At 42.0% G+C, this 27,646-nt stretch overlaps 1 protein-coding gene across 3 annotated transcripts in view; it reads left to right on the top strand.

Moving 5' to 3' along the window:
• KDM3A (lysine demethylase 3A) overlaps positions 1-22,316 on the top strand; it is a 47,015-nt gene extending 24,699 nt beyond the window's left edge. For 2 of the 3 annotated variants that reach the window (XM_045019362.1, XM_045019361.1), the window contains 15 exons: positions 1,483-1,697; positions 3,670-3,822; positions 4,010-4,105; positions 4,540-4,667; positions 7,286-7,469; positions 8,283-8,452; positions 9,311-9,547; positions 10,872-11,043; positions 13,299-13,389; positions 14,059-14,189; positions 15,258-15,377; positions 15,468-15,607; positions 18,455-18,631; positions 18,713-18,847; positions 20,605-22,316. In XM_045019362.1, the coding sequence (XP_044875297.1) occupies positions 1,483-1,697; positions 3,670-3,822; positions 4,010-4,105; positions 4,540-4,667; positions 7,286-7,469; positions 8,283-8,452; positions 9,311-9,547; positions 10,872-11,043; positions 13,299-13,389; positions 14,059-14,189; positions 15,258-15,377; positions 15,468-15,607; positions 18,455-18,631; positions 18,713-18,847; positions 20,605-20,700 (2,245 nt within the window). In that variant the 3' untranslated portion in view covers positions 20,701-22,316. Of the gene's footprint in view, positions 1-1,482; positions 1,698-3,669; positions 3,823-4,009; positions 4,106-4,539; positions 4,668-7,285; positions 7,470-8,282; positions 8,453-9,310; positions 9,548-10,871; positions 11,044-13,298; positions 13,390-14,058; positions 14,190-15,257; positions 15,378-15,467; positions 15,608-16,286; positions 18,412-18,454; positions 18,632-18,712; positions 18,848-20,604 lie in introns of those variants that run through there. The other variant, XM_045019363.1, reaches the window with a different exon arrangement.
• The last annotated feature ends 5,330 nt before the right edge of the window (positions 22,317-27,646 follow it).

Here is a 27,646-nt window from a genome sequence, read left to right on the forward strand (position 1 = left end):
CGACCTGATATCTGATCCAGAGAGGTTGAGTCTGTTACAGCTGCCTGCTTGGGAGCCTGGCTCTTTTATCTCACACTGAAGAGATTCATGCTTTCCGTTCCAGAGGTTCCTGATTCATTACTCTGGAGTGTCCTGCATGAAGGTGGCTGTCAGAGACTAGAGACATTTATTTTTAAAGGACAGCTTAAATTTTGGAGTACAGTTGGGAGGGAAGGTATAGATTTTTCTGCAGAAATACAGACTATGCAAGGTCCTTGTGTATATATATCCCCTCCTTTTTCAATTCCTACATAAATCTCTCCCATTTAATGAAATCTTTCTACATTCATCTCATTCCCAATGATTTTGTCTCACCTGTCCTTACTAGTCTAGTTTTTCTTGTGTTAAATGTTATGGAGTATGGACTGTAGCATTCTTTTGTTGCATAAAGTGACACATATGTAGTGCTGTGTATAGAGAGCGCACTTCATGATTAAATTTAAAAACAAACATTGAAGTCCTAGTCTCCTTGAATGAAGATACGGGGCTGGAAAAATCTTCCTGTTTTACTGTTGCATTACAGGCTTAATTTCCTGCACACCTTCTAGTGGAGGAAATATTATAGCTCTTATGAGCTGTTGGGGAGGGGGGATTGAAGGGGAGAAATAAGAAAAGTGTCAGTGAGAACGAGACATTTAAGACCAATATTGCTAACTTGTGGTTTAATTTTAAAGGGTGACTTTAATGGTAAGGTGGTTTAATGTGGTCTTGTGTAGTCTGGGTATTTCAGACATAACAAGTCATGTTAACTCATCCCTTCAAAGTAGATGTTGAGATTTTCCTACGTTTAAAAAAGGAGGTCCTATCTCCTCTGTGTGGATGTTAAAGATCCCACAGCACTCTTAATTCATGGAAAGAGTAACGAGTAGGTTTGTAGGTTCCCCCTCCCCCTTGGTCTGATGTCCTTGGCCAAAGCTTACTTTCCTGCCATTTTTATGCAGCATATTGAGCATCTGTTGGTTGTTAGCTGTTTCTAAGGTGGAAAAAGTGTCTTTCACTGAGATTTCATGGATAGTTCGTAAAGGAGCCCTATTAATGAACGCTTTTAGGATGTGGCTTGTAAAGTTTTCTTTAATATATTGCTTTTTTCTGTGTTTTCACAGTTTAGCTACAGCCCTAAAGTGCATGTCTCATATTGCAAATGCATTTAAGATTCTCACTAATTGGATTCTTTAGATTTCCTGGCTTAAAATGTTAAGAGCACAACAAAAACTGAATTTCTTCCTTCATGAGCAGGGTTTAATCATGATTAACTGACATAATAACACAATTTATCCTGATCTATACTAACCATTAAATCATTCATCATTGTCAGTTATCCTGTTAATTTATTGTATGGTTGTATGCCAGTGTCTGGGTGACAGACTAGAACAGGTGGAAATGAGCTAGTAGAGAACATTTGGGTTTGTTTTTTTTCTTATCCCCATCCTCTCTCCACCACAGGCTGCGGTTCAATAGACATGGACTGCTGCGTGAAGAAGGTTTCTTAACCCCGGACAAGTACGAGACTGAGGCTATCAGCTTGTGGCTGCCTTTAGCAAAAAATGTTGTGGGTCTAGATCTAGACACTGCAAAGTATATTTTAGCCAACATCGGAGACCACTTCTGCCGGCTGGTGATATCTGAAAAGGAGGTCATGTCCACAATAGAACCACACAGTAAGAGCAGCTCTTCTGAAATGTAAAATTTAGGACTTTTCTCTCAACTTTTCAAAATAGGTCTTCATAGTTTCCTGCATGCAAATTGATTGCATACATTTGGTGTTGCCATTTAAAAATATGTATTAAATGTCTATTTTGATTCTTGGTGGTGGGAAGTAATAATATGTTTAAGCTTGTGGATGTGAACGTTTAAGCAATTTTGTGCTCTTGGACCCTTATCAGGATTCAGCTCTGCTAGTTTCCATGGTGCACATGAGTCTCATACTCTGAATTGGCCTGACCTCTCCTCCCTTTCTAGAAAAAAGCTTGAAGTGCAGTTCTGTTACAGAAAGTAATGATGTAAAAATGGTACTTTTTCTACTCTACATATCTGCTGCCTGTGTATATTCAATCAGATCTACTAACTTACTGACAAAATAAGTTTTTATTGCTTTCTGTTCTTGGTAGCAATAGGGAGCTAACACAGTTTTTCATAGATTCATAGATTGTAGGGCTGGAAGGGACCTTGAGAGGTCAGCGAGCCCAGTCCCCTGCCTTCATGGCAGGACCAAATGCTGTCTAGACCATCCCTGATAGACATTTATCTAACCTACTCTTAAATATCTCCAGAGATGGAGATTTCGCAACCTCTGTAGGCAGTTTATTCCAGTGTTTTAACCACCCTGACAGTTAAGAACTTTTTCCTAATGTCCAACCTAAGGGTACGTCCAGACTACCCATCGTATCGGCGGGTAGCGATCGATTTATCGGGGATCAATATATCGCGTCTCATCTAGATGCGGTGTATCGATCCCCGAACGCACTCCCCGTTGACTCCGTAACTCCACCGGAGCGAGCGGCAGTAGCGGAGTCGATAGGGGAGCTGCGGACATTGATCCCGCGCCGTGAGGACAGGAGGTAAGTCGGAATAAGATACTGCGACTTCAGCTACGGTATTCCTGTAGCTGAAGTTGCGTATCTTACATCAACCCCCACACCCACCCCCCAGTGTAGACCAGGCCTAAACCTCCCTTGCTGCAGTTTAAGCCCATTGCTTCTTGCTTTATCCTTAGAGGCTAAGATGAACAAGTTTTCTCCCTTCTCCTTATGACACCCTTTTAGATACCTGAGTTGAGTGATATGGCTTCTGTTCCTTTTTGCATATCACAGGCCTCATCTTGCTTCGATTGAAGTTGATAATAGAACTCTCATTGTCTTCAGTGGTGCAGGATTGAGCCCCAACAGAATTGTTTAAGTTCCAATCAGTTGCACCTTTTTGAAATGTCACTGATGGCAAAGGACTGAACAGGTGTTGCTGAAGGGATAATTAGTTTGCGGAACCTCTGCTGGTGCAGATGTGCATGAGGGAAAGAACTCTGTTCAAATTTCTGAGTCCATGCTGAGATTACAGGACTGACAGCTAGAAAAAACTATTCTTATTTTACCTTAAACTAAGCATACTTTTAAATAGAAACCATGAAAAGACAACAAATATGGAACCCTATGACATTTTATACTATTACTCCTCAGTGTAGAATTGTGGTTTAAGCAATGTCTTTTTCCTGTAGCTATAATTGTATAACCAGAAGTGCAGCATGATTTAAAGAAACGGCTGCATTGTTTCTCTTTATATGCATATATTTGCACATGTGAGCAAAGCAAGGTGGTAGTATCCATATGATTACCCTTTATTGTGCACCTTTGACAGCCTTGTTTGCCCTCTGTCCACTAATCAGTCTTCCCAGGATATTGTCTTACATTCAAAACCTTGAATAGATTCAAACCTGGCTCTGAAGTTTCCTTGTCCTCCTCCAAACATGTAATTAATTCTTCCTCTTAAATTCTCCCTGAGATGGGGCAAGATTAATTCTTGAGCCATTGGGGGATATTTTATACCTAAAGTAATTAATTATTTTTAAAGTACATTAATTGAAACCCATAGGGCTGCAAGTTAACTCTTTAACTTTGACTAGTCTGGCAATTACCACAGGACAAGTAGCCTGGAAACGTGCAGTTCGAGGAATTCGAGAAATGTGTGATGTGTGTGACACCACGATATTCAACCTTCACTGGGTTTGCCCCAAGTGTGGCTTTGGAGTGTGTGTAGATTGTTACAGGATGAAAAAGAAAAGCATACATGAAGGTGAGAATGTGTAGTGTCCCACTTTCTTAAAAATGTCTTAAATTGTTGAACTATTACGTTAATGAATGGATAGGCTTATTGTAAAGCTCTTTTTATAAACTTGTATTCTGAAATTATTGAAAGACAAAGTAGCTATTCAGAGACTGAATGAACACATTAATTAGTCATTTTAAATGATTGTTTGCAGATATTGCAGCTGATACTTTCTCCTGGCTTAAATGTGTGAAGGGTCAGTTACATGAACCGGAGAACTTAATGCCTACACAGATAATTCCTGGAAAAGGTATTCTAATAATTACTGTGGCAATGTATGCAAACAGTACCAAGTATTCTGTTGTTCACTTGTATAGGGCCTGATCCAATGCTTGTTGAATAAAAAAGATTCCACTGACTTCAGTGGACGTTGGATCTAGTCCAGAATGCTTCCCCATGGACTAAGATAAAATAAAATAATTTGAGTAATAAAATTGTTCAGCAAGTTTACCAAGAAGAAGCGTTTAAAAACTAACTGCATTTTGTTTTGCTGGTGTTACTTTCTGTACTTAATATTAAATACTTTACACAAAATAAAACGTGAGTTAAACTGATGTATCACCATTTTGGAAATGCTTTTTCTCTTAACCGTCTTTTAGCTATGTAGTGTACTCACATTCAATCTTGGTAGTCTGTATGTTTAATTTTTATAATATGAGCTCATTACTGATTCTTCTCATTTAGCTCTCTATGATGTTGGTGACACTGTTCACTCCGTAAGAGCAAAATGGGGAATAAAAGCAAACTGTCCTTGTGCGAATAAGCAGTTAAAGGCCCTATCAAAACCAATTCTGAAGGAGGATCCAAAACAGGTATTGCCACTGTCTCACACTATATATACACCTAGTTTGAGAAACAATGATTGAGTCTTTCAAAAGTGCTCAATGTTGGCCTGACTGTGCTCCCATTAAAGTCTCAGTGATAACTGATTTCAACACTAACCACTTCTGAAATCCTATCCTATGGATCTATGCAATATTAATGTGTGTGCATATTTACTGGTTCAACTTTCTTAAATATACTAGCAAAATGTTTAGGTGTCTGTTTATAGGGATCCATTTTTATTAAATAGGTGTCCAGTTCTTGAAAAGCACTGAGCGCTCTGTGGCTCTCATTGGCTGAGTGCTAAAGGAAAAGGAGGATTGTACTGAAGAAAAGATACTTTCAAAACCCTTCTAGACTGGAAGGGTGAGGGAATGTGGTGGGGTGCAGAAAGAGAACAAAGGAAATTCTTTGAGTCCTGGAGACTTAATGACAAAATAATGCAACAAAGTAGGTTAAATCTAGAGGAAAATAAGCAGTTCAGAGAGAATTTGGAGTTCTTAAAAATACTAAATTCCTGGAAGATATGAAAATGTTTCTTCAGGGATTCTCGTATGCCTTATGAAACTCCAGTAATAGAGTATCTAACAAGAAGTTTAGACTAACTAGATAACTAAGTCTTAATATCTCTTATATCATAGCCATTGGGTGTGGAGATGGAAGCTATATTTTAATTATAGGAAAGCTGTTTATGAAAACGTAACCATCTTATTGTAAACAACATCCACAAAGCTAGAGTCCTTTTTTTAATTACGTTATACAATTTTTAGTCTAGTTTTGAAGTACTCTATTAAATTTTTTAAACACTTACAGGTACTTGGGAATAAATGAAATGCTTCCTTTTTGGCAGTGCCCTTCTGAAAGCTGAGTAGTTTCCATACTACTTATGAAATATTTAAATTTATCATGTTTTTATTGCTAATTGGACTTGTGAAACAATTTCCCCCATATATGTTACTTGGCAGAGTTGATGCTAGCATTAGTCTTCCCCATCCCACCCCCCCAAAAAAATTTACAAAGGCCAGCTCCACAAATGGTGTAAATCAGCATAGTTCCATTGATTTCAATGAGGTATCTGGCCTTTGTTTTTGGGGATGTGGTTGGCAGAAGACCATACTTAAATTATGGCTTCTGCAAGCAAGTATTAAAATAGATCAGACTTTTGTTTTAAACTTAAAATCAGTGCAAACTTCAAAAAATTATTTTAGCCTTAATACTCTAGGGAAGTGTATTTGTTTTCTATCTGTCCGGATAAGGTGATGTCCAAATCTTGGTGGGCCAAAGGGTTCCTCAGGTGTTTGCACACTAGTGAAAGCATGTCAATTATTGATTTGCTTTATGTTGCATAAGCAAATAATTAAGTGCCTGATTAAAAGTGTACCACTGTATGTTGAAGTGTATCAATAGGCTAGCTTCCGAGTGTTAAAATGTAAATGAAAAGTTTCTAGAATAAATGTAGGTGAAGTCCATTTATCTGTATGGCTTGAGGGACATCCGATAACTGGGTATTCAGATAAAGGAAATTATATTTTTAGCTGCAGTTTCACAGTGAAACTTTAGTCCCTGATCTTAGTAATACTCTGGGAGTAGAAATTTTGTACCCAGCTGAAGTGGAAATGTTTGATATTCAGTTAGCCAAAAATCCTCATGATCTGAGTGAGCATTGGGTCCTCTGTGCTCACTTGAGTATTCAGGATTTTGGGCCCTGAGGATGGAGGAGTAACTGCAGGAGAGAGGCGCCTCCCTGGTACAGTTTGAGCAGGGGGCAGTGTGGGAGGCCCAGGGAAGCAAGGGGTGACTCCCTCCAGAGCCTTTCCTATCTTCTCCTCCTCCCCCACACCTGTGTCCAGCTCGTGCTCCCCTCTGGGAGCTGTGCTATAAAGAAGGCCCTACTATTTAGCTCAGGGTCCATCCTGGGCTTCTATCCACTCCAGCCCTATGTTCCCCTGCCCAGTTCTGGCTGCAGCATCCATGTGCTGACCTGCCTCTGAGCCCCTCCTGCCCAGGCCTAGCACCTATGGGGTCAGAGGAGACTTTGCATCTGTGAAGGGAAAGTGGTTGTCTGTCAGGGGAGTATAGGTGCTGAAGCTGCAGGTGAGGACTTTCCATTTGGTCCAATTGGCATCTATTCTTTCCTGATCCCCACTAGGGGCTCTGTTGTAAAGGCATTCTCCTCCTGCCCCAGCCCCATCCAGTTCACCCAAGCTTCTGGTGTCTTTGGCCCTAGTGTTCCCTGCCAGGCAGGCCCTTTTCCTCCCTGGCATCAGAGGATCCTCCAAGCTGGCAGGTGCTGGCCTGAGGTGCATATGCTCAGAGGTAGAACAGCAGGTGTGTACAGGGGAGCACATGGGCTGGAGCTGCTGGGAGCCCGGGGTGGCATTGGAGCAGAGTAGTGGGCTATCCTTAAAGCAGAGCCCTGAGTGGGGAATAGGGCAGAACTGCTGATATCTGTAGGCAGGCCAGTTGAAAACTGCTCTGAGGTGTCAATAACAGATGCAAAGAAAAAATATTAAGTAATGGGCTAGGTTGCTATCTCTGTTCCTCCATAGACTTTGGACAAGCCACTTAGGTATCTTTAGTTTTTATAAGTCTTCAACTTGTCTTGCAGAGTTTAATCTCCGGAGAGAAATCCACACTTCAGCATAATTTTGTCCTAAACCCATTAGCCACTAGCTGTGATTCTCCTGTAAAACCAACACTTGGAAGTAAACCAGTCTCTTCAGTAAATACTTCTCCTTCCTTAAGTTGGCTGGCTAACCTAACCAGTGGAAACTTGAATAAAGAAAATAAAGGTAAATGTCATATATGAAAAACAACCTTTAACTGCTACTAGCTAATAAAAAATGTACAATAGCAGACCCATTTGTGGAGTGGGGTTGGGGTTATGGTGGCTGGCTACTGGTATAAGAGTTTAATAAACCAGGTAAAAAGATTTGTGTATTTATGGTAAAAATTTTAAAATGTCTAACCACCTAAGTCACTTTTGAAAATGGAACCTAAGTTCCTAAGTCATTTAGGCATTTTTGAAAACTTCACCCATGGCATTGGATTTTTCAAAAGTGCCTAAACACACTAGGTACCTAACTTGCTTATATACTGGTGAAAATCCACTCGCTAGACTGTAGTACTCTTTACCAATACAGTGGAAGGAAGTAATGAAGACCTCTGAGGAATAAGTACAAATTTGTCAATTCAAATATGGTGCCAGTTTGGGGAAGAGAACAGATCCCCCACAAAAGGAGCCTAATGTCTTAAAGTATCAGAACCTGTGCAAGTCTGAAGAGTCTAATGATCCCGTTAGATTGGCAGTAGGCAAAATATTTGTTGATACTGGACTTGTTTACATTTCACCCACAGAGTTTTGTCTGTATCTGTGTTCTTAAATTTAAAACTACATAAGGGGGAAAATATCACCTCCAAAAAGGAATAGTGTTTTTTTAATGAATATAGTTGAAATGTGTGACTCAAAGGTGGCTTTAAATGAAATATATTGGCCATCTTCACAAGTTAATTTTTTTAAATTTATATAAAACTGCTTCAAACTCCAGAGTACACCTGCCTTGGTTCAGTTTATCAGTGGAGTTTTTTTTTCCTGTCCATTTCAGATAAACTTCTCACGTCCACTTTAAAGAATGAAAACAAACCTCTTCAGACCCTCCCCACTTTCACTAAACCACCTACAGCCCTGCAGACATTCAACAGTGCAATATTAACACCTGTGAGCAACAACAACACAGGTTTCTTGAGGAATCTGCTGAACTCTTCTGGAGGAAAGGTATATGAGGATTTTTGCAGTGCCTTTTCCTTACTGTGGTTTTAAAGCCAAACTGTGCTGGAAGTGTATAGTGAATAGAAACCATTTCACCAGGCATCTGCCAAATTAAATACACAACCATCACAAATATTTTGTTGGGGAAGGCAGTTTCATTGTCTGGCTTCCGTCAGAGCATGGAGGTGCCTAGTTATAGCCTACATGCAGTAGTACCACAATGGCATAAGCTTGCCAGCTACCCTTACTCTGTCTGCTGCAGCCCATACACCTGGGAGGATAGAGTCAGAGCATCCAGCAGATTTACTTCCCTGGTAGCCTCCGGGAGTGCTCCTAAATGACCCCCAGCTAGAGTTTAAAGCTGCTTCTCCATCAAGTGATTTTTTTATTTATTTATTTTTTTTCAGGTGCACGAAGTGCAAATTACTTCACTGTCTCCCCAGGTGTGAATTAAACCCTGTGTGTAACTAATTTTGAAATAGTGGGGGAATATATTTAACCTGGGCTTCAGAAATGCAGTCTCACTGATTTCAGATCACTAAGTTTAAAAATAAATCATAACTAGGAGCCACGCTCCATCTTCTTCAGTGGGTTTGCACAAGTATAAATAACAGCAAGTCTTTCTACAGTATTTTAGCATAAAGCTGTGTCACTTACTTAAGCATAAACTATAAGGAGGAGATTATTATCCCTACATAATATAAATGTGGGCTGAAGTGAAAAGGAAGCAGTTGGTGGCAAAAATATATAATAGGAGTGTTGCATAACGTATTAAAACCTCTTTAGAACAAATGGCATCTTGAGATACGACTGTAACAAAAGCCTATATTAACATCCACTTTCTCTTCTCCCTCTTAAATTCAGACAGAAAGTGGGCTCAAGAGCACTCCCAAAATCCTTGATGACATTTTTGCATCGTTGGTGCAAAGTAGAACTCTCTCAGATTTGCCTAAGAAACCTCAAGGATTAACTATAAAGCCTACCATATTGGGCTTTGATACACCTCACTATTGGTTATGTGATAACCGCTTGCTGTGTCTTCAGGATCCCAACAATGCGAGTAACTGGAATGTCTTTAGGGAATGCTGGAAGCAGGGACAGGTATTTTCCTCAAGATGTTTTTTTGTTTCCTGCACACTGACATTATCCTTAATGGGCTAATACAGACTATGTAGATTTTTATAATGGCCCTTATAGCTGTGGTATCTGAGCGCTAGTCAACAGACAGGATCTTCTAAATATAGAATGGATGTTCTCTAGTGGCAGCGCATACAGCTGGACATTCAGCCTTGGTTCTGAGATTGATTTATAATTTCCAGTTAGTAATGCAAGGTGTGGCATGCTACTGTGCCAGAGAGCCACCATGGATTATTGTCTAATGGTTAAAGCAGGGTGGGACTGGACTTGAGACTTTTTTTAGCTTTGCCACTGACAAATGACGTGGTCACAGAATCACTGCTTTCATTTCATTGTCTGTTTAGAGGGAAATGATTATCCATAATTGCTTCTTTTACATGAGTGTTGAGTGAGTTCATTAGTGCTGAGCTCCTTGCATAGAAGAGGATAAACTGTATAAAGTACTACTGTGCATTTTAATACCTCTTGCTGGGATATATTGGTGGCTCCTATTGTGACTCTGGCTTTCTTGTGATGGACAGCTCCTATCTGGTACAACTTCTTTGATTTACAAAGACAGGACAGCACAGCAGTTGTCTCTAAAACTATATGTAAACCTTTATTGGGGAGTGGATTATGCACCCTTAATACCCACCATGTCATGTTCATAAGCCTGGGAGTTGACACCAAAGTCAATTATGAAAAAACTGCTCACTTAGCAGCTGTGATCTCTGTCACTGTCTTGTGGCCAACTTTTATTTAGTTTTCTAACAGAACATACTTTTTCCAGTTAAGAGTTAAAATGTTGTGTGAAAGATTTGCTACTTCTGTTTTCCAGGCAACTTAATACATTTGAAGTTTTTGTAAGTTTTAGAAACTACAACTTAACTTCTGAAAGTACAGCATATGAATGAATTAGCAGTTTTGATGTTACTGGTTCCTCCTTCAGGCTCCCCCCTCCCCCTGAGAATGGATAAGATTTCAAACTACAAAGCAGCTTTTATTATAAAATGTACAGACTACGTAAATCTAGCATGGCAGCCTAAATAATGGAAAGGCATTGTAAATTCTACTAAGTATATCTTCACGAGATACCCGTGTCCTCAGCAACACTATAAATAAGATGTTATAGAAAAGGTATAGTTTATTTTAAATAATATTTTCAATTTTTTCTTACTAAATTTGGTACAGTCTCTGGCATTGCCATTATAATTCCTGTATGATGAGGCCTTGCAGAAATGCTTATTAAATCTTAAAATATTTTGTGTTTAAAGAGGCTTTAATTTTCTCTAATTCATATGTCTTTTAGCCTGTGATGGTGTCCGGAGTGCATCACAAACTAAATGCAGAGCTTTGGAAACCTGAATCCTTCAGGAAGGAGTTCGGCCAACAGGAAGTAGATCTGGTTAATTGCAGAACCAATGAAATTATCACAGGAGCTACAGTTGGAGACTTCTGGGATGGATTTGAAGATATTCCAAGTATGCAATGTGAAGTCACTTGTATTCTGTTTTGGCTAATGGATACTAACAAATATGGCAAACAGAAGAAAATATCCTGCTTTCCATTCTTTTTGCGTGCTTTACTACAGAATGGCAGCCTTTTTTATCTGTGACATCTCTGTAATGGGAATATGCTGTTCTCTCTGGCTTGGAAAAGTCTGGGAAACCCAACAGTTCCAAGTTTGAGTTTTGGCAAATGTTTCATCTCCCCCATGCTCCAGTGCAGGATGCATGTCAGTGCTCTTTACAGGTGCACCTTGTGAAATGCACTGACATTGTTCCTAGTCCTCTGTACTAAGAAGATGTTTCCTCAAAATCTCCTTTTGAGGGCTCTTTCTTCAGCATTTTTTTTTTTGTCTCTCTGGCAGAGTGTGTGTGTCTTTGGAGGAACACTTCGAAGAAGTTTGAGTACTCCCATAGCCTAACGTACATCTTTCAACTGCTTTACCAGTTGAGTAGAATCTGGATGATAAAATTTAAATGTTGATGCTAAGAGGGTGGTTGAATTGGCTTTTTGAACCCCCTAGAGAACTCTTTTTATTCCACATGTTGCACTTCTAATTGGAATTACTACTCTGAGAAGTGCAAGACGAGCTTTATATAATGGCTAACTTTTTTTAACTTTTCAATATTCCATAGTGATTAAGTTGTCCTGTGGCCTCATCTTGAATTGATACCAGAAGTAGTGTCTTGAATTCCTCATGAATCAGACTATCCTCTCCAGGTGTTCTTCCTAAAACCTGTGGGAAACTAGACTTATACATTAGATGTTAGAAGGATTCAGGGGTCTTCTACTTTTGCTGTTTGAATAGGACTAAAGCAATTTAGAAAGCAATCTACGCTTTTAGTAGCCTATAATCAGTGTAAAGGCAATGCATTGCCTCTCAGTATATCTAAAGTGCATTAGGCTAGACATTGTTAAACACTGATTAGTTTGCCCTACTACAGGGGTGGACAAACTTTTTGGCCCAAGGGCCACATCTGAGTATAGAAATTGTATGGCTGGCCATGAATGCTCACAAAATTGGGGTTGGGGTGCAGGAGGGGGTGAAGGTTCTAGCTGGGGGTGCGGGTTCCAGGGTGGGGCCAGAAATGAGTCAGGGTGCAGGTGGGGGCTCTGGGCTGAGGCAGCGAGGGGGGAGGGCTCTGAGTGGGAGTGCATCTGAGGCTGGGATGAGGGGTTTGGGGTGTAGGAAGGCACTCTGGGCTGGGACCAAGGGGTTCAGAGGGTTGGAGGGGACAGGGGGGTTGAGGGATGGGGGGGGTGAGGGCTCTTGCTGGGGGTGCAGGTTCTTGGGTGGGGCTGGGGATGAGGGGTTTGGGGGTGTAAGAGGATGCTTGGGCTGGGACTGAAGGGTTCGGAGGGTGGGAGGCGGATCAGGACTGGGGTAGGGGGTTGGGGCGCGGGGGGGAGCAGGGGTGCAGACTCCGGGCAATGCTTACCTCAAGCAGCTCCCAGAAGCAGCGGCACATGTCCCACCTCCCCCCCCCCCCCCCCCCCACGCAGAGGCACGACCAGATGGCTTTGATTCATGCTGCCCCATCCGCGGGCGCTGCCCCTGCAGCTCCCATTGACTGCCATTCTTGGCCAATGGGAGCTGCAGAGGTGGCGCTTGGGGTGGGAGCAGCATGCAGAGCAGAGCCTCCTGACTGCCCTGGTGTGTAGGAGGTGGAGGGGGGGAAATGCTGCAGTTTCCGGGAGCTGCATGAACTGGCCCCCGATGCTGCTACCCAGCTGGAGCGCCAGAGCAGGGCAAAGCCCCAGACCGTGCTCCCCAGCAGAAGCTCAAAGACCAGATTAAAATGGCTGGTGGGCCGGATCTTTTTCTGTGGTACTTGGGGGGAAGAAACTTAAGCACTGGGAGCTGGACAGTACATTTCTAACCTCTGTTTAAAGTGTCTGATACTGGGAGAGGTTGGTGAGAGGTCACAATAGCCACTGATTTCCTGAAGATTTTTGAAATTAAATTGCAGCTGGGATTGGATGGATAGGGAGGACACACCCAGTTTCTGGAAGAACCAGTTGCTATTGTAAGAAGCTGCTTTTTCTGGGACACAAGTCAAGGAATTTTCCAGATGACACTGTCCTAGGAAAAAACAGGGCCCTGGTTTTGCATAAATGTTTGTGGCTACAGTGTGCTTGTAATGTGTGAGACCAGACACCTTTTGACAGATTTTCTATTATAAAAAGTACAAGTTATAAGTAACTGATACCTGTGAACCCTTAATCATAGGCCGTCTTAAAACAGAAGGAGGGGAGCCAATGGTGTTGAAGCTGAAGGACTGGCCTCCAGGAGAAGACTTCCGAGACATGATGCCATCTCGGTATGAACTTGTGAAAAAACTATTCCTTGCGTGGTTGATGCACCAAAGAGATCACAGAAATCACAAATGCTATTGAACTCTGAAATACCTGATTCAACTCTGAGCAGTGACTGTCGTGTATGCATAAACGACATCTGTTTCTGTGAGATGCTTGGCATGGTTGGGTGTTTGAGAAATAAGTTTTGCTATAGATGCTCATGACAATACAATAGGTAGCATTTACATCTAAATAAATTAATCCTTTGCTGCTGATGATTGTTAAAGTTTAGACTTCAAAAAAGGAAAAAAATCCATAACACTTCTCTTGGTTTTTAGATCCTGCCAAAGCGTAATTTTTTGCCAAGTTTAAGCTGTGGGCCAAATTTCATCCATGCCTTGCCTAACTTGCATACTGTACTTAGTGACAATAGAGATAATTGCCCAATTAGTTGATGTTAGGGGCTTCAGTGTTCAAGATATTAGTAATTATACTAATGTACATCTTAAACTTCACATATCTTCACATATGTCTTCTCTAGCTGTTCTCCTCTTTTCCCATTAGAAAGATGATGAAAGAATTATGCCCCTTGGCTGGGAAAGAAAATAATGTTGGTTGTAGTAATTTTAATAAATCTCTCCTTCAAATATTTTATACTGTTGCCTAATATTAATGGAGTTGTATTACCGTAGGTTTGATGACCTGATGAATAACATTCCACTGCCAGAGTACACTAGAAGAGATGGTAAACTCAACCTTGCCTCCAGACTTCCGAACTATTTTGTTCGACCAGATTTAGGTCCTAAAATGTACAATGCATATGGTAAGTAATCCTGTTAATTTTGTAGCTCATACTTAACATTTACTGGAATATATGCAAACTTCAGAATTAAGTGCAGACCTGTAATCACAGACAATCAGATTAGTTGTTCTGTCAATCCAAATTAGGTGTTTGATCTTGGTTCCCTTTTGTAAGAACTAGCATTGCTCAGATAAGTTACTGTCAATATCCATCAGTTGAGCTCTTTGTATTTAAGTAGTCAGTTTTGTCCTTCATTCTCAAGAACCTCTGTGCATTCATTCCACTGTCCTTTTAATGACACATCTGACTGTTCTTTGTTACTTTATTGCAGCTCTCCATGAATATTTGCTTGTTCTACTTGTGCCCACTACTTCTGCCCAATCTTTTGGGAGCTCCTTTTCCTCTGAGCCATAGCCTCCTTTTTTAATCTCTCTCTGAGCCCTTCTTTCCTTGATGTGTTAAAACAGCTCTCAGACATGGTTCTTTCAGAGCCATGCTTGACAAATTTTTCATTATGGGGTTGCTAGTATAGCCACCATACTTAATGGGAACTGGATTGTTTCTGAGACTCGTACTGGCCTACATGGCTATAGAAACCCTGTACTAGTAAGTCTTGAGCATGGCTTCTATACATTTTAGCCTTTTTTTTAAACAAGATATTCCTGTCTCCTAGAACTGGAAGGGACTTTGAAAGGTCATCGAGTCCAGCCCCCTGCCTTCACTAGCAGGACCAATTTTTGCCCCAGATCCCTAAGTGGCCCCCTCAAGGATTGAACTCACAACCCTGGGTTTAGCAGGCCAATGCTCAAACCACTGAGTTATCTATCCTTTCCCCCTCATGTTAGGCATGAAGGCAACAGTTAGTGTGTTCGGCTATAAGCCTATTTTGAAATTGTATTTTTTTACGATTTAAAGTCGATAGAGAGGCTGGTCTGGAATTCTGACTCTCTGGAGGGGGGAAAAAAAAACTTTGATACTGTAATCATGTTAACAAACATTGTAAACATTACTTTTCAAATACAACTGCTTCTTATAGTGCATATTTCGTTATTGGCCTACAAATACTTTGCATATATTTAAATTTTCCAGGTTTAATTACACCAGAAGATAGGAAGTATGGCACAACAAACCTCCATTTAGATGTGTCTGATGCAGCTAATGTTATGGTTTATGTGGGCATACCAAAAGGGCAGGTCAATCAAGAAGAAGGTAAAACATTTGCTCATTGAGATCATCTGTGTGTAATCAGAAGTAAAGCCCTTCAGTGTAATTATGCGTTCACTCTTTGTTTTGTAACAGAAGTGCTTAAAACTATACAAGATGGCGATTCTGATGAGTTGACAATTAAGCGTTTTATAGAAAGTCGAGAGAAACCTGGTGCTCTATGGCACATTTATGCTGCTAAAGATACAGAGAAGATCCGTGAATTCCTTAAAAAGGTAGGTTAATGTTATGCTTAGAAACAAACTTACACATGGGGGAACAGAAATTTGATGATAAAGTGCTCTTCAATCTAACAAAACTCTAATAAGATCCAATGGCTGGAAGTGGAAGCCAGACAAAACTAAGGTTAAAAAGAAATGCAAATTTTAATTGAGAGTAACTAATAGAACTGGGCAGAGAACTCCCTTTCATGGACAATTTTGATATTTTGAAAGTGAAATTTTGGTTTAGTTTTAATTTGGAACACAAAACAAACACTTGGAAATTTTCTGCAAGAGGGAATGCAGCCTTGGCTCTGAGACAGCCAACCTGCTGGGAGCCTTGGTGTCTCCAACTCTAAGGCAGTCTATGTGGCAGGTTGCCAAGGAGCAGGAATGTCGGCAGGTTCTGTAGTACTTCATAATCAAACTTTTTTTTTCTCAGCAAAATAGCTGGATTTTGTTAGTCTAGTAATTGGAACAACTTAACTGAGGGTTGTAGTGGATTATTGATTACTGAGAATTTTAAAGTCAAGACTTAAAATAATATCCAAAGAGATGCTGTAGTTCAACTACAGCTGAATCAGTAATTGATTCAGGGAAGTCCTAATAGCCTGTTATGCAGAAGGTTAAACTAGATCACAATTTTCCTTTCTGGCCTTAATCTGAAATTCATTTCATGTGGCATGTGCTGCAGGGGCTCTTGCACCAAGAATGGCCAGATTGTGTGATGAGTTAGAAGAATCTGGTGGTAGATGAGCAGTGGGGGAAGAGGGGAGAGTAGAAACTAGCCCAGGAGGTAAGATAAAGGAAATCTGAGTGTTGTTTTTGTCTTTTTTTTTGTGTGTGTTTTTTAAACCATGTTTTCAGTGGATCCTGAATTTATGGCATTGTGTGAGGATGGAGATATGATCTTAAACTGACACTTTAGGCAAGAGTTTCAGTAGCCAGGCTCCACCCTCCTGACTACTACAGTGTGGCTTGAATACATTATAACCTTTAAGCATCTTAAAAACTGGTCAGCTTTTAAGTTTGCCATTAGCTAATGTGTAAAGGATTAAAACTGGAGAGAGGGGCGTTTGTAGCTGTCAGTCCCAGACCCTGCCAGAACAACAGATGCAAAGCCTGCACACACATCCACTGCTACAATGGTCCACACCCCCTCACAACACACCTTTCAAGGTCCATGGGTCCTGCACATGCCTATCCCAACACAGGGTGTACCTCATCCAGTGAACTAAATGTCCCAATAGCAGCTATGTGGGTGAAACCAGACAGTGCTCTTGAATGAACTTCCACAGGAAAACAATAAAACACAAAAACACCCTATCACCTGTTGAACACTTCACACACACCCCCCACAGCCCTCCAAAGTGATCACTATATCTGACTTATCAGTCCTCGTCCTCAAAGGAAACCCACACAACACTTGCAAAAGACAAGCTGGGGAGCTTAGATTCATAACTTTGCTGGACACTAAAAATCATTGACTGACTGAATACACACTGGATTTATGGCTTATTACAACAATCTATAACCCACTAACAACCTCCCTCTTTTCTGTTCTGCCTTGTGTTAAGCTTCAACACTGAATGAGGCCAGGTCTACACTACACACTTATTTCGGCATAACTGTGTTGCTCAAGGGTGTGAAAAATCCACATCCCTGGGCAATGTAGTTATACTGACCTTAACCCCCCAATTTTGAAAGCTCTATGTTGGCAGGAGAGCTTATCTCGCCGACATGCTACTGCCTCTTGTGGAGGTGGAGTTGAGCCGACAGGAGAGCGCTTAGAGCATCTTCACGAGACGCTATAGCGGCACAACGGCAAGTTTGTAGTGTAGACCTGCTCTGTGTTTCCCATAGCTGAAGAAGAGCATTGTTTAAGCTCAAAAGCTTCTCTCACCAACACAAGATAGGTGAGATTAACACTGGAATGGATAATTAAATAATATAGACTGAAGAACTTTGTTTCTGCATATCAGGACTTTGTGTAGGCCTTGCAAGGCAGCTTAATTAGTGGGCTCAATTCTAGGTGTAGTCCTGTTTGGTAATGGGAATAAAAGTAAACCAGATGGAAAGCATTTAAAAGGGAGGTGGTTGAGTCAGCCAAGTGATTGGAAAGTGTATGTCTTGGGAGGTGGGGGAGAGACCATGGAAGAGTGAAACTGCCAAATTCTGATGATGGTTCTAGGCTGTTCTCTTGGACAAATAAACTGCTGATAAACCTACACACTGTCTTATTCATAAGAGATGTGAATGTGAGGATTTCTGACAGGTTTATTGGTAGGGATTAGAGAGCTGGTACAACAGCTAGGTTTAAGGGATGTTAATGGCAAATAAGTACACTGCTGCTGCCTGGGAAGTTAATACTTCAACTTTGTTTCAGATGACCTTACAAAACAGTGCATTGCTCTCCCTTAAATATTTGTATGAGAAGACCAAAGAGAAAGGTAGATTACAGGACATAATATTTTACTTTGTAGTACAAAACCTCTAATCCCATTGTTGTACTGGCTCCCTCTGTAGCCTTGTGCAAGTCACTTGAAGGACGCAGAGGGGCTGTCTGTAAATGAGATACTTGTCCTTGTCAGAAGCGTAGTGAAGATCATTAGCAAATGCTTGCAAAGTGCCATAAGAATACCAAATCTTCTGTATTATTAAATAGACTATGGTGGTAACCTTTATAGTGCTTAAAGTACTGGATGATAATGAAAATGGAGGTTTTAACGTTTATAGCTAGTACTGTAATTGAACACAGAAATACACAGGTCAGCTACTCAATGGTTTGTACAACAAGTGCACATTGATACAGTATTTGACATCTTTTTGATAGTCACTGTCATATTATGACTGTTTTTTCAGGTCTCAGAAGAGCAAGGTCAAGAGAACCCTGTCGATCATGATCCAATTCATGATCAGAGTTGGTACTTGGACAGATCTTTGAGAAAACGGCTTCATCAAGAATATGGAGTTCAAGGCTGGGCTATCGTGCAGTTTCTAGGAGATGTAGTTTTCATTCCAGCAGGAGCACCACATCAGGCAAGAACCAATGATGCTATTATTGATTGATAATTTCAGACTTCTAGACATGTGACATATCTTTTGTTCTCTCTCTCTCAGGTTCATAACTTATACAGTTGTATTAAAGTAGCAGAAGATTTTGTTTCTCCAGAGCATGTCAAACATTGCTTTTGGCTCACTCAGGAATTCAGATACCTGTCGCATACACATACGAACCATGAAGATAAACTGCAGGTAACTTACCAATTTTTAGTTTAAAAAATATATATATATATTTAAAAAAACCCTGCATATTAATGTTGTGCTGAGTTGCACTTAACGCGGGGGTGGGCAAACTATGGCCTGGGGGTCACATCCGGCCCTCCAGACATTTTTAATTCAGCCCTCGAGCTTGCGCCGGGCAACAGGGTTGGGGGCTTGCCTCGCTCTGTGTGGCTCCGGAAGCAGTGGCATGTCCCCCATCTGGCTCCGATGGGGGCAGCCAGGAGGCTCTGCACACTGTCCCTGCCCCAAGCACCGCCCCCGCAGCTCCCATTGGCCAGGAACCACAGACAACAGGAGCTGCAGGGGTAGTGCATGCAGATGGGGCAGCGTGCAGAGCCACCTGGCTGTACCTCCACGTAGGAGCTGGAGGGCAGACATGCCGCTGCTTCTGGGTGCTGCTTGAGGTAAGCAACCCCCGGAGCCTGCACTCCTGGGCCCCGGCCTTGATTCCCCTCCCACCCTCCGAACCCCTCAGTCCCAGCCCAGAGCACCCTCCTGCATTCCCAGCCCGACCCCAGAGCCTGCGGCCACCCAGAGCCCCCTCCCACACCCTGAACTCTTTTTTCTAGCCCCACCCCAGACCCCAACCCCCAATTTTGTGAGCATTTATGGCCTGCCATACAATTTCCATACCCAGTTGTGGCCTTTGGGCCAAAAAAATTGCTGACCCCTGACTTAACACGTTAACAGAATGGTTTTAATTGATTTAAAAAAAAATCAAATTCTAAAAAATAACTCTTCAGAAGTAATTGAATTTTCTGTATAACTTTCAGTAAAACCTTTACTGAGGTGTGTGGTGGTGGTGGTGGTTGGTTTTGTGTGTCCGTCTGTCTTTTTTAAATTTTGCCCTGTTCCTCATTTTTGGTTTCATGTAGCTAAAGAACGACAGTCTCCCCTAATTCCAGACTTGTCTCTCACCAAACTCACATTTTGTGATACGATCATAAGCCAGTCTTGAACTTTTAAAAATGACAGTTATTTCTCTAGTTTGAAATAACCTAATGGAGTCACACTGAGATTAACCAATGGAACTGTTGGGGGAGAGACCTGAGGGCTCTGGAAGAGGACATACAGGATTGATAGAATTATTAAACCTGGGACATTGCCACACTCAAACTTTAACTTGAAGTAATGGTTGCTAGATTGCCCTGCACAACACAACTTTGAAAATCAGTTTATAATTCAACTGCACCTACACTCCTTTCATCAGTTGCCATCTCAGTCTCAACTGTTTCCCCTCCACCATCCATGGCCTGTATACCTCCATCTTCATGCTGAACAAGCACTATGCAGCCTTAATTCTAGCCATACTTACAATACACCATTGGGTTCACGTGCAGATTCAGTTCAGTACCATACATAACTAGGTAAGACAAAATATAGAACAGTCATTAACATGGATCATCCAGTCATTATTTGATACTTAAGAAAATATCTCAAGTAGCCAGTTATACCTGATGCTATACCTCACTTAATTGCACACATCAAAACATAGCTACATACAGAAGTATGTAGACTGGACTTTATTAAAGCTACACCAACCTTCAGTTAATTGTTGAAACTGAACATACAGTCTTAAACATGGTTGGAGTCCATGGATGCCTCTTATTTTGGAAAAAGTCAAAGCTTTTTCACTGTACAGGAATCTAAATGTAGAATCTTCCAGACAGACTAGATAAGTGCTTTAGCTTTGTCTCTTTAAAATGGCTAACTTCTTTTCCTTTTAGGTGAAGAATGTCATATACCATGCTGTTAAAGATGCAGTTGGGATATTGAGAGCTAATGAATCCAGCCTTAGCAAACCATCAAGTGGAAAGCCTTAACCATGAACTATGAAACTGAAAAATATTGGCAGCAGTGTAAACTATTCCATCAGGACCTCCTGTGGATCCTGAGATTTATTAATGTTACCTCATCTTCCTTTCAGCAGTACCAGAAGATCATGGTACTTTTGTTCTATGTATTCGTCTAATGTTTACAAACCTGAGATGTATATGTAGTAATATTAACAGACTCTGATATACTGTGAATGCTCATTTGCAATAGAATTTTGTAAGGAGAAACTCTCCAAGCTGTACAAAGATACCTCCTGTAGACCTTACTTGGGAAAATATGTACACTGGAAATTTCCAAATTATTCATTTGAAAAATGTTAAGACATGATGTAAAGCTCATCAACTTTTGTAATTTGCTTTACGGGGGAGGGGACAGGAGGAAGTATGAAGTTTTGATTTAATAGCTAACAGTAAGTGTACTGAGAGTGCGATTCTTATGTTTTTACATTAACACAGAACTAGCATAAAAAACTAGTATTAAAACTAGTGTATATTGACAAGGATGGGGATTAACCATCTTCAGTTAAATGAGTTTACATTTCTAAATGTAAAATGAAAAGGGCATTTTTTTCATTAAAAATTCCCATATTGAAACTTTGATTTCCAGCTTAAACTGGTATTTGCACTCTTCTGTAATTCTAGGTTCTAATAGCGAATATCCTACATATAGCTCTTACTTCTGTTTTAAGAGTGTGTTCCGTTTCCAACCTCTAAACTGACTACCCTAATACAATGCTATTAAGTTAAAAACAACAAAGGCATACAAAAGCAAGGTGTTCCAGGGTAGAAACTGCTATCTTGTGCTTAAAGAAGAGGTCTGAACTAAAAGCCTAGGCAACTGGAAATTTAAATTGCATTTAATAGCACTTTTACAGACTTGATTCACTGAAGTTCAATTTAACTACTCTTAAGTTCTTATTCCAGTACTGTTACTGTAGTCTCTGCATTAGAATGAGATCCGAATTCTCTAGCCCACACTCGATCACGTCAAAGTGATTTTCAAGGCTGTATTTAAAAGAGCAGGCAGCCGTATGAGGTATGTCCACACAGCAAAGAACCCACAGTGGACCCGGGCTGCAGGGCTGGTTCATTGCTGTGTAGAGTTTTGGGCTTGGGCTGGAGCTCAGGCTTTGGGCCCCTACTACCAATTGCTTGATCCCTCTTCTTCTATGCAACCCTTCAGCTACTCAACCTCACTGTTCATAATGCTTTTCTACTAAGGTTCTCACTACTTTGTCCAATAATTGCTTCCCCTCTCCTCATTTTTAACCCTGCATCTTCTACCAACAGGTTTTTTTTGGTGGTAGAAAAAAAATATGGCACTAATACCGATTGTCACCCTGATCTGTCTCTATATTGGATCCCTTTTCCCAACCTGTTTTGAGCTCAGATTGTGAACTCTTTGGAATATGAACTATATGTGTACAGCTCTTAACATTTTTTTTTCTTTAAGTGTTTGTCAGTGCATATATATATTCCAGTCTTGATGCACCTGTACCCTATGCACTGAGGTGATCATGAAATGACAGCTCTCCTGAGCCTATTGAAAGGGAGGAGTGAGAGCAACAGATTATGAAAATGGACTTTATAAAAGATGATTTTAACAAACAAACTGGTGGTATTTTTTCTTGCCATGTGACCTTAGGGAAAAAGGAGGGCAGGAGAACTGTCAGTTTCTCAAAGAGATCAGAACCTAAGAATGGCCATACTGGGTCAGACCAAAGGTCCATCTAGCCCAATATCTTGTCTACTGACAGTGGCCAATGCCAGGTGCCCCAGAGGAAGTGAACCTAACAGATAACAATCAAGTGATCTCTCTCCTGCCATCCATCTCCACCCTCTGACAGACAGAGGCTAGGGACACCATTCCTTACTGATCCTGGCCAATAGCCATTAATGGATTTAACCTCCATTAATTTATCCAGTTCTCTTTCAAACGCTGTTATAGTCCTAGCCTTCACAACCTCCTCAGGCAAGGAGTTCCACAAGTTGACTGTGCGCTGTGTGAAGAACTCCTTTTATTTGTTTGGTGGCCCCTAGTTCTTGTATTATGTGAACAAGTAAATAACTTTTCCTTATTTACTTTCTCCACACCACTCATGATTTTATATACCTCTATCATATCCCCCCTTAGTCTCCTTTTTTCCAAGCTGAAAAGTCCTAGCCTCTTTAATCCCTCCTCATATGGGACCCGTTTCAAACCCCTAATCATTTTAGCTGCCCTTCTCTGAACCTTTTCTAATGCCAGTATTGTCTAATGTTGGACACAACAGTAAACTAGCCTCCTGCAAAGGAAAGGTAATGGCCTCTTACTGTTCTTCCTGTGGCTCCATCAGGAACTTTTTAATCACCAGAAAATCAAAAACAAATTCTACAGAAAATGGAAATATGGATAAATTTGGTCCGACTGAGTACCAAAATATTGCACAAGCAGCTAGAGACAAACTCAAACTTAGTCTTGTACAGCTATAATGTAATTGTTTGGGGTTTTTTTGGTGGTGTTGGAACTAACACTAACTGCTTTGCTCAAAATCAGCCTCAGCCACTGAGATTGAACAAAGACCTGGAGGGAGCAATTTTCTTGGACTTGCCTGTCATCGAGCCAATAGTTTAAGTATGGGAAGATATGAATTCCCAGCCTCTTGAGAGAGGCTGCCACTACTGTGTCATGCAGTTAATAAACAGCCCAAAGATGAGAACTGTATATTGATGATACTGACCTGCCCCTATGAATCTGAAACTTCCTGTAGCTCAGGAAAATTGCCACATAAAAATAGGCATCCTGAAGATCAAGAGCAGCAAACCAGTCATGTTCGTGTGTGGGGGGTGGTGGTGGGGGAATTGTAGCTAATGTTGTTTGAGTGGTGGTCCCTATTTTCCTCAGAACGCATGTGGCTGGAGCTTTTTCAAAGTAGTAGTGCTCAGTGGTCTGCGCATGCGCCCTTGTATTACCTCAGGGTTCATGGTTAGGGTTGTATTGGTTTTTTTCATTGTACTGTGGTAACTCCTAGTAGGTTTTTTTAAATTATTATTATAACTAAGGATTTGTGACCCCCCCCACCTCAGTTTTCCCTACCAACCAATCTTTTCCCCCTGCTGAACTCCTAGGTCAGGGTAGTGGATTATTCCAAAGATGCCAGGATTCAAAGTTTGTGCTTCCTACCCTTGCTCATTTTCCATCAATGACTAACACCTACGCTGTTTGTACTGTTTGGGGGAAGCCTACATCATCTCTTGGTGCAGTATCTACCTCTCCTTCCCTGCTCATACAGGGGAAGGCTAAAGTCAGATCCTGGATAGGGAACCCCTCCTGTATGTTGGCCTGAGCGCTCCCCCTACCATGGAGTCTCTATCCATATCCACCGGTTCCAGTGCTATGGACCATGAAAGCATGCACATAAGCATGGCAGTAAATCCAAGAGATGCTGCACTGTCCACTAGTTCAGGCCACAGAGGAGCTATGCCCTCCAAAGTGCACAGGAGTGATAGGCCATACCATGTGCCAAATCTATGTACCCCCCCTGCCTTGGCTCTGCCAAATTTGCATGACCTGTCAGTCCCAAGACAGGTGCTTTTACTGGTTCTGGTCCTGTCAAAAGACTGGATATCATTGACTCTGGGAAAAATTGGAAGTGCTCCCAGCCCTTATTAACTGTTTGCCCTGAAAGGAGTGATGTCTCCTTATATACCAGTGCACTCACCTCTGCAGAGGGCTCCATATCCTGCCTTGCATCTATCTCCTGCTGGCCATACCTCTCAACGCATCCTGTTCCACTGCTCTGTCGGCACGACCATTCACCCAAGACTCCAACTCCTCAATCCAAGGACCTGGACGTTCAGCACAGTCCACCTCTTCCATTTCAGAAACACAACTACAAGGCCTCCGTGGCAATTTCCTCCTTTGCCTTACGCGAGAAGCTGGAATCTGGCTCCTGCTGCTGGATGAACCAGGTTGGCCATATTGGAGTTCACAGCCCCAATATTTGCCTTCAGAAGAGTCTGCTTTGGCTAAATCAATGACGCTTCAGACTCAGATTCTAGAGCAACCTTACAATTCTTGGGCATATATCCACTGGCACTAAAGAGAAATTTTATTGCCTACTGCCAGTCTAATGCTACAGAACTCACTTCTGCCACCAATAGGCCTACAAACCTTAGAATCATAGAATGTCAGGGTTGAAAGGGACCTCAGGAGGTCATCTAGTCCAACCCCCTGCTCAAAGCAGGACCAGACCCCTAAATGGCCCCCTCAAGGTTTGACCTTACAACGCTGGGTTTAGCAGGCCAATGCTCAAACCACTGAGCTATCCCTCCCCCCCATAACCTTCTTAGAAGTGCTCTAAAATACACAGACCCCAGCTACCTGTTTCGGCAGTGCAACCCTCTGCACAACACTCTGTCATAGCAAAAACAGTTTTGAGTGAGCCTAGAGGTCAACCATTTCATACATCAGCATTCCTACCTTCCAGGGTTGTCTGAAACTCTTTCTAGCAACTTGGAGAGCTATAACAGACAAGTGGGTTAGCACAGCTACACCATAGATTTTGTTGATACCTCCATATCTCCTGCCCTGACAGCCGCCATCTCCCCCCGAGATTCCTTTCACAACAGTATTCTTACCTTAGAGATGGACTTCCTCCTACAGAGAGGTGCAATGGAGCCAGTCCCTGCAGCCTTTCCAGGCACAGGGTTCTATTTCAACTATTTCCTGGTACCCAAGAAGAAAGGGGGCTGGAGACCAATCTTGGATCTGACACATCAACTGTCCAATTTGCCTACACTTTCTCCCCCCCACGCCAAAAAAAAAGGCATGCGGTTTATGGCTCTTGACATGCAAGACTTCTACTTCCATATTGATGTACATCTGACCTGAGGTTCAAAGTGGTCAGTGACACTTCCAATTCAGGATTCTCCCATTCGGACTTACCACTGTTTGAGTTTTTACAAAGATTTTTCTCTGTGGTAGCGGTTCACCTATTGCATCAGGGAATCCTTGTCTTTCTATACCTGGATGACTGACTAGTGGCAGCACAGTCCAGGAGGAAGCTTGAGCATCGACATCCCAGCTGCTGCTGCTTCTCTCCTCCCTAAGAGTGAGCATCAGTGTTGAAAAATCAACTTTGCTCCCTCAGTCCTTGGAATTCATAGAAGCATGCATCGATTTGACCTACGCAAAAGCCTAACTACCACAGGACTGATTCCAGAACTTACTGGACCAAATAGCCCTGATATGTTCATGCCAAAGGGTTGGAGGTTATGTCACATCCTTCACCTGCCTGCACCTTTGCTGTCTACAGCTATGGCTGCAAAGTCTGTTCCCCTTGCACCAATCAATGGACCGTCACACTCAATGTTTCTTTGGAGGTCATCTCTTCTCTTCAATAGTGGACAGACAATACAAATCTGCGCTGGGGTGCCCTTCCCATCTTCATTCTCAGAATGGACAGGCCACTTTCAGGCTGGGGTGATCACATTGGCGATCACAGGACAAGGCACCCGAACTACGCAAGAGGCCAGCATGCACAAACATTCTCAAAACTTCAGGCAGCATGCTACATGTTCTTACCAGCTATCCACTATTGCTACATCCTCATGTCAGGCAAGACCAACAACCAAGGGGGCACAAGGTCCCCAGTGCTCTATATGGAGGCTATTTGCCTCTGGGAATGATGTATCAAACATCCTATCTTTGTCGGCATCCTACCTGCCTGGCACCCAGAATGTGATTGCAGATTCTCTCAGCAGGAATGTTGCTCCAGGGGAAGACTGCCCAGGAGGAGGAATGTTCTGGTTGTTGATTTGGTCAGACCAGATGAACTACGACTTTCCTACCCCACCTTCTCCACAAACTCCAGTGGGAAAGAGCAACAGCCATACTGATCGCTCCATTCTGACCTTGCTTATTCTAGTTCCCCCCTCCTCCGCATGTCAAAACAATCTCTGCTCCAGCGATTTCTGGAACTGCTGACACACAACAGCAGACTCAGGCCTCTAGATCCATGGATGCTACACCTGACAGCATGGTCTTTGGATGGACACCACCATTAGCACAGGAATGCTCATTGGTGGCGCAAGACATCCTCTCCAGTAGCCGGAAGGACTCAACGAGGCAGTCCTATCAGGCTTTACCTTGTGGGCCCAATGGCAAGGACTTGCTCCCAAAGCTGTGGGCATCCCTGTGCTCTTAAACTATTTCCTCCCCCTGAAAACCTCAGAGTGAGCCTATCAGAGGGCATTCAGCCCCCATGAGTGCCTTCCATCCTCCAGTGGAAGGGTATTAGATTTTTATCCATCCCTTGATGTGCTCCTTGAGGACATATATAAGGTAGCTACATGGAGTTCAGTACACACCTTTTCCTCACTCTATGCTCTGATATGATTCTGTGACAGATACCTCATTTGGCACAACAGTCCTGGGTTCTCCCATCTTCATTGTACCCTAGTTCTCTACGTACTGCTTGTCAAATCACCCCCAGTGGAATACACTAGGGCCCATCACTCAAAAAAGAGGTTATTTACCTGTAACTAGAAGTTCTTTAATAGGCAGGGTCCTTATCTGTATTCCAATCTTACCCTCCTTCCCCTCTGCTGCAGCTCTGCAATGGCCTAGGAACTGTAGATGCAGACAGTGGGCCCTGCCCTTTTATCACCTGGCGCAAAACAGGCAATACCAGGGTGCATGCATGGATCACTGAGCAATACTACTTTGAAAAGCTCTGCATGTATGTGCATAACTCCTCTGTGGAATACAAATAGGGACCACACAGCTCTAAAAACCTCCACTTACAGGTAATTAACCTCCCTTACCACCATATGGAAGCTGATATCTGATGTAGTTGTTGAGGCCTCAAAGGCACAGAATGGGTCTGAGCCTGCCTGTGGATTTGGATTGGCAAGTACTGAGAGTAGAATCTTCCGTAGCTTTTGAAGAAGA

Source organism: Mauremys mutica, chromosome 5 (genome assembly GCF_020497125.1).
Source record: "Mauremys mutica isolate MM-2020 ecotype Southern chromosome 5, ASM2049712v1, whole genome shotgun sequence".
NCBI classification, from domain to species: domain Eukaryota; kingdom Metazoa; phylum Chordata; order Testudines; family Geoemydidae; genus Mauremys; species Mauremys mutica.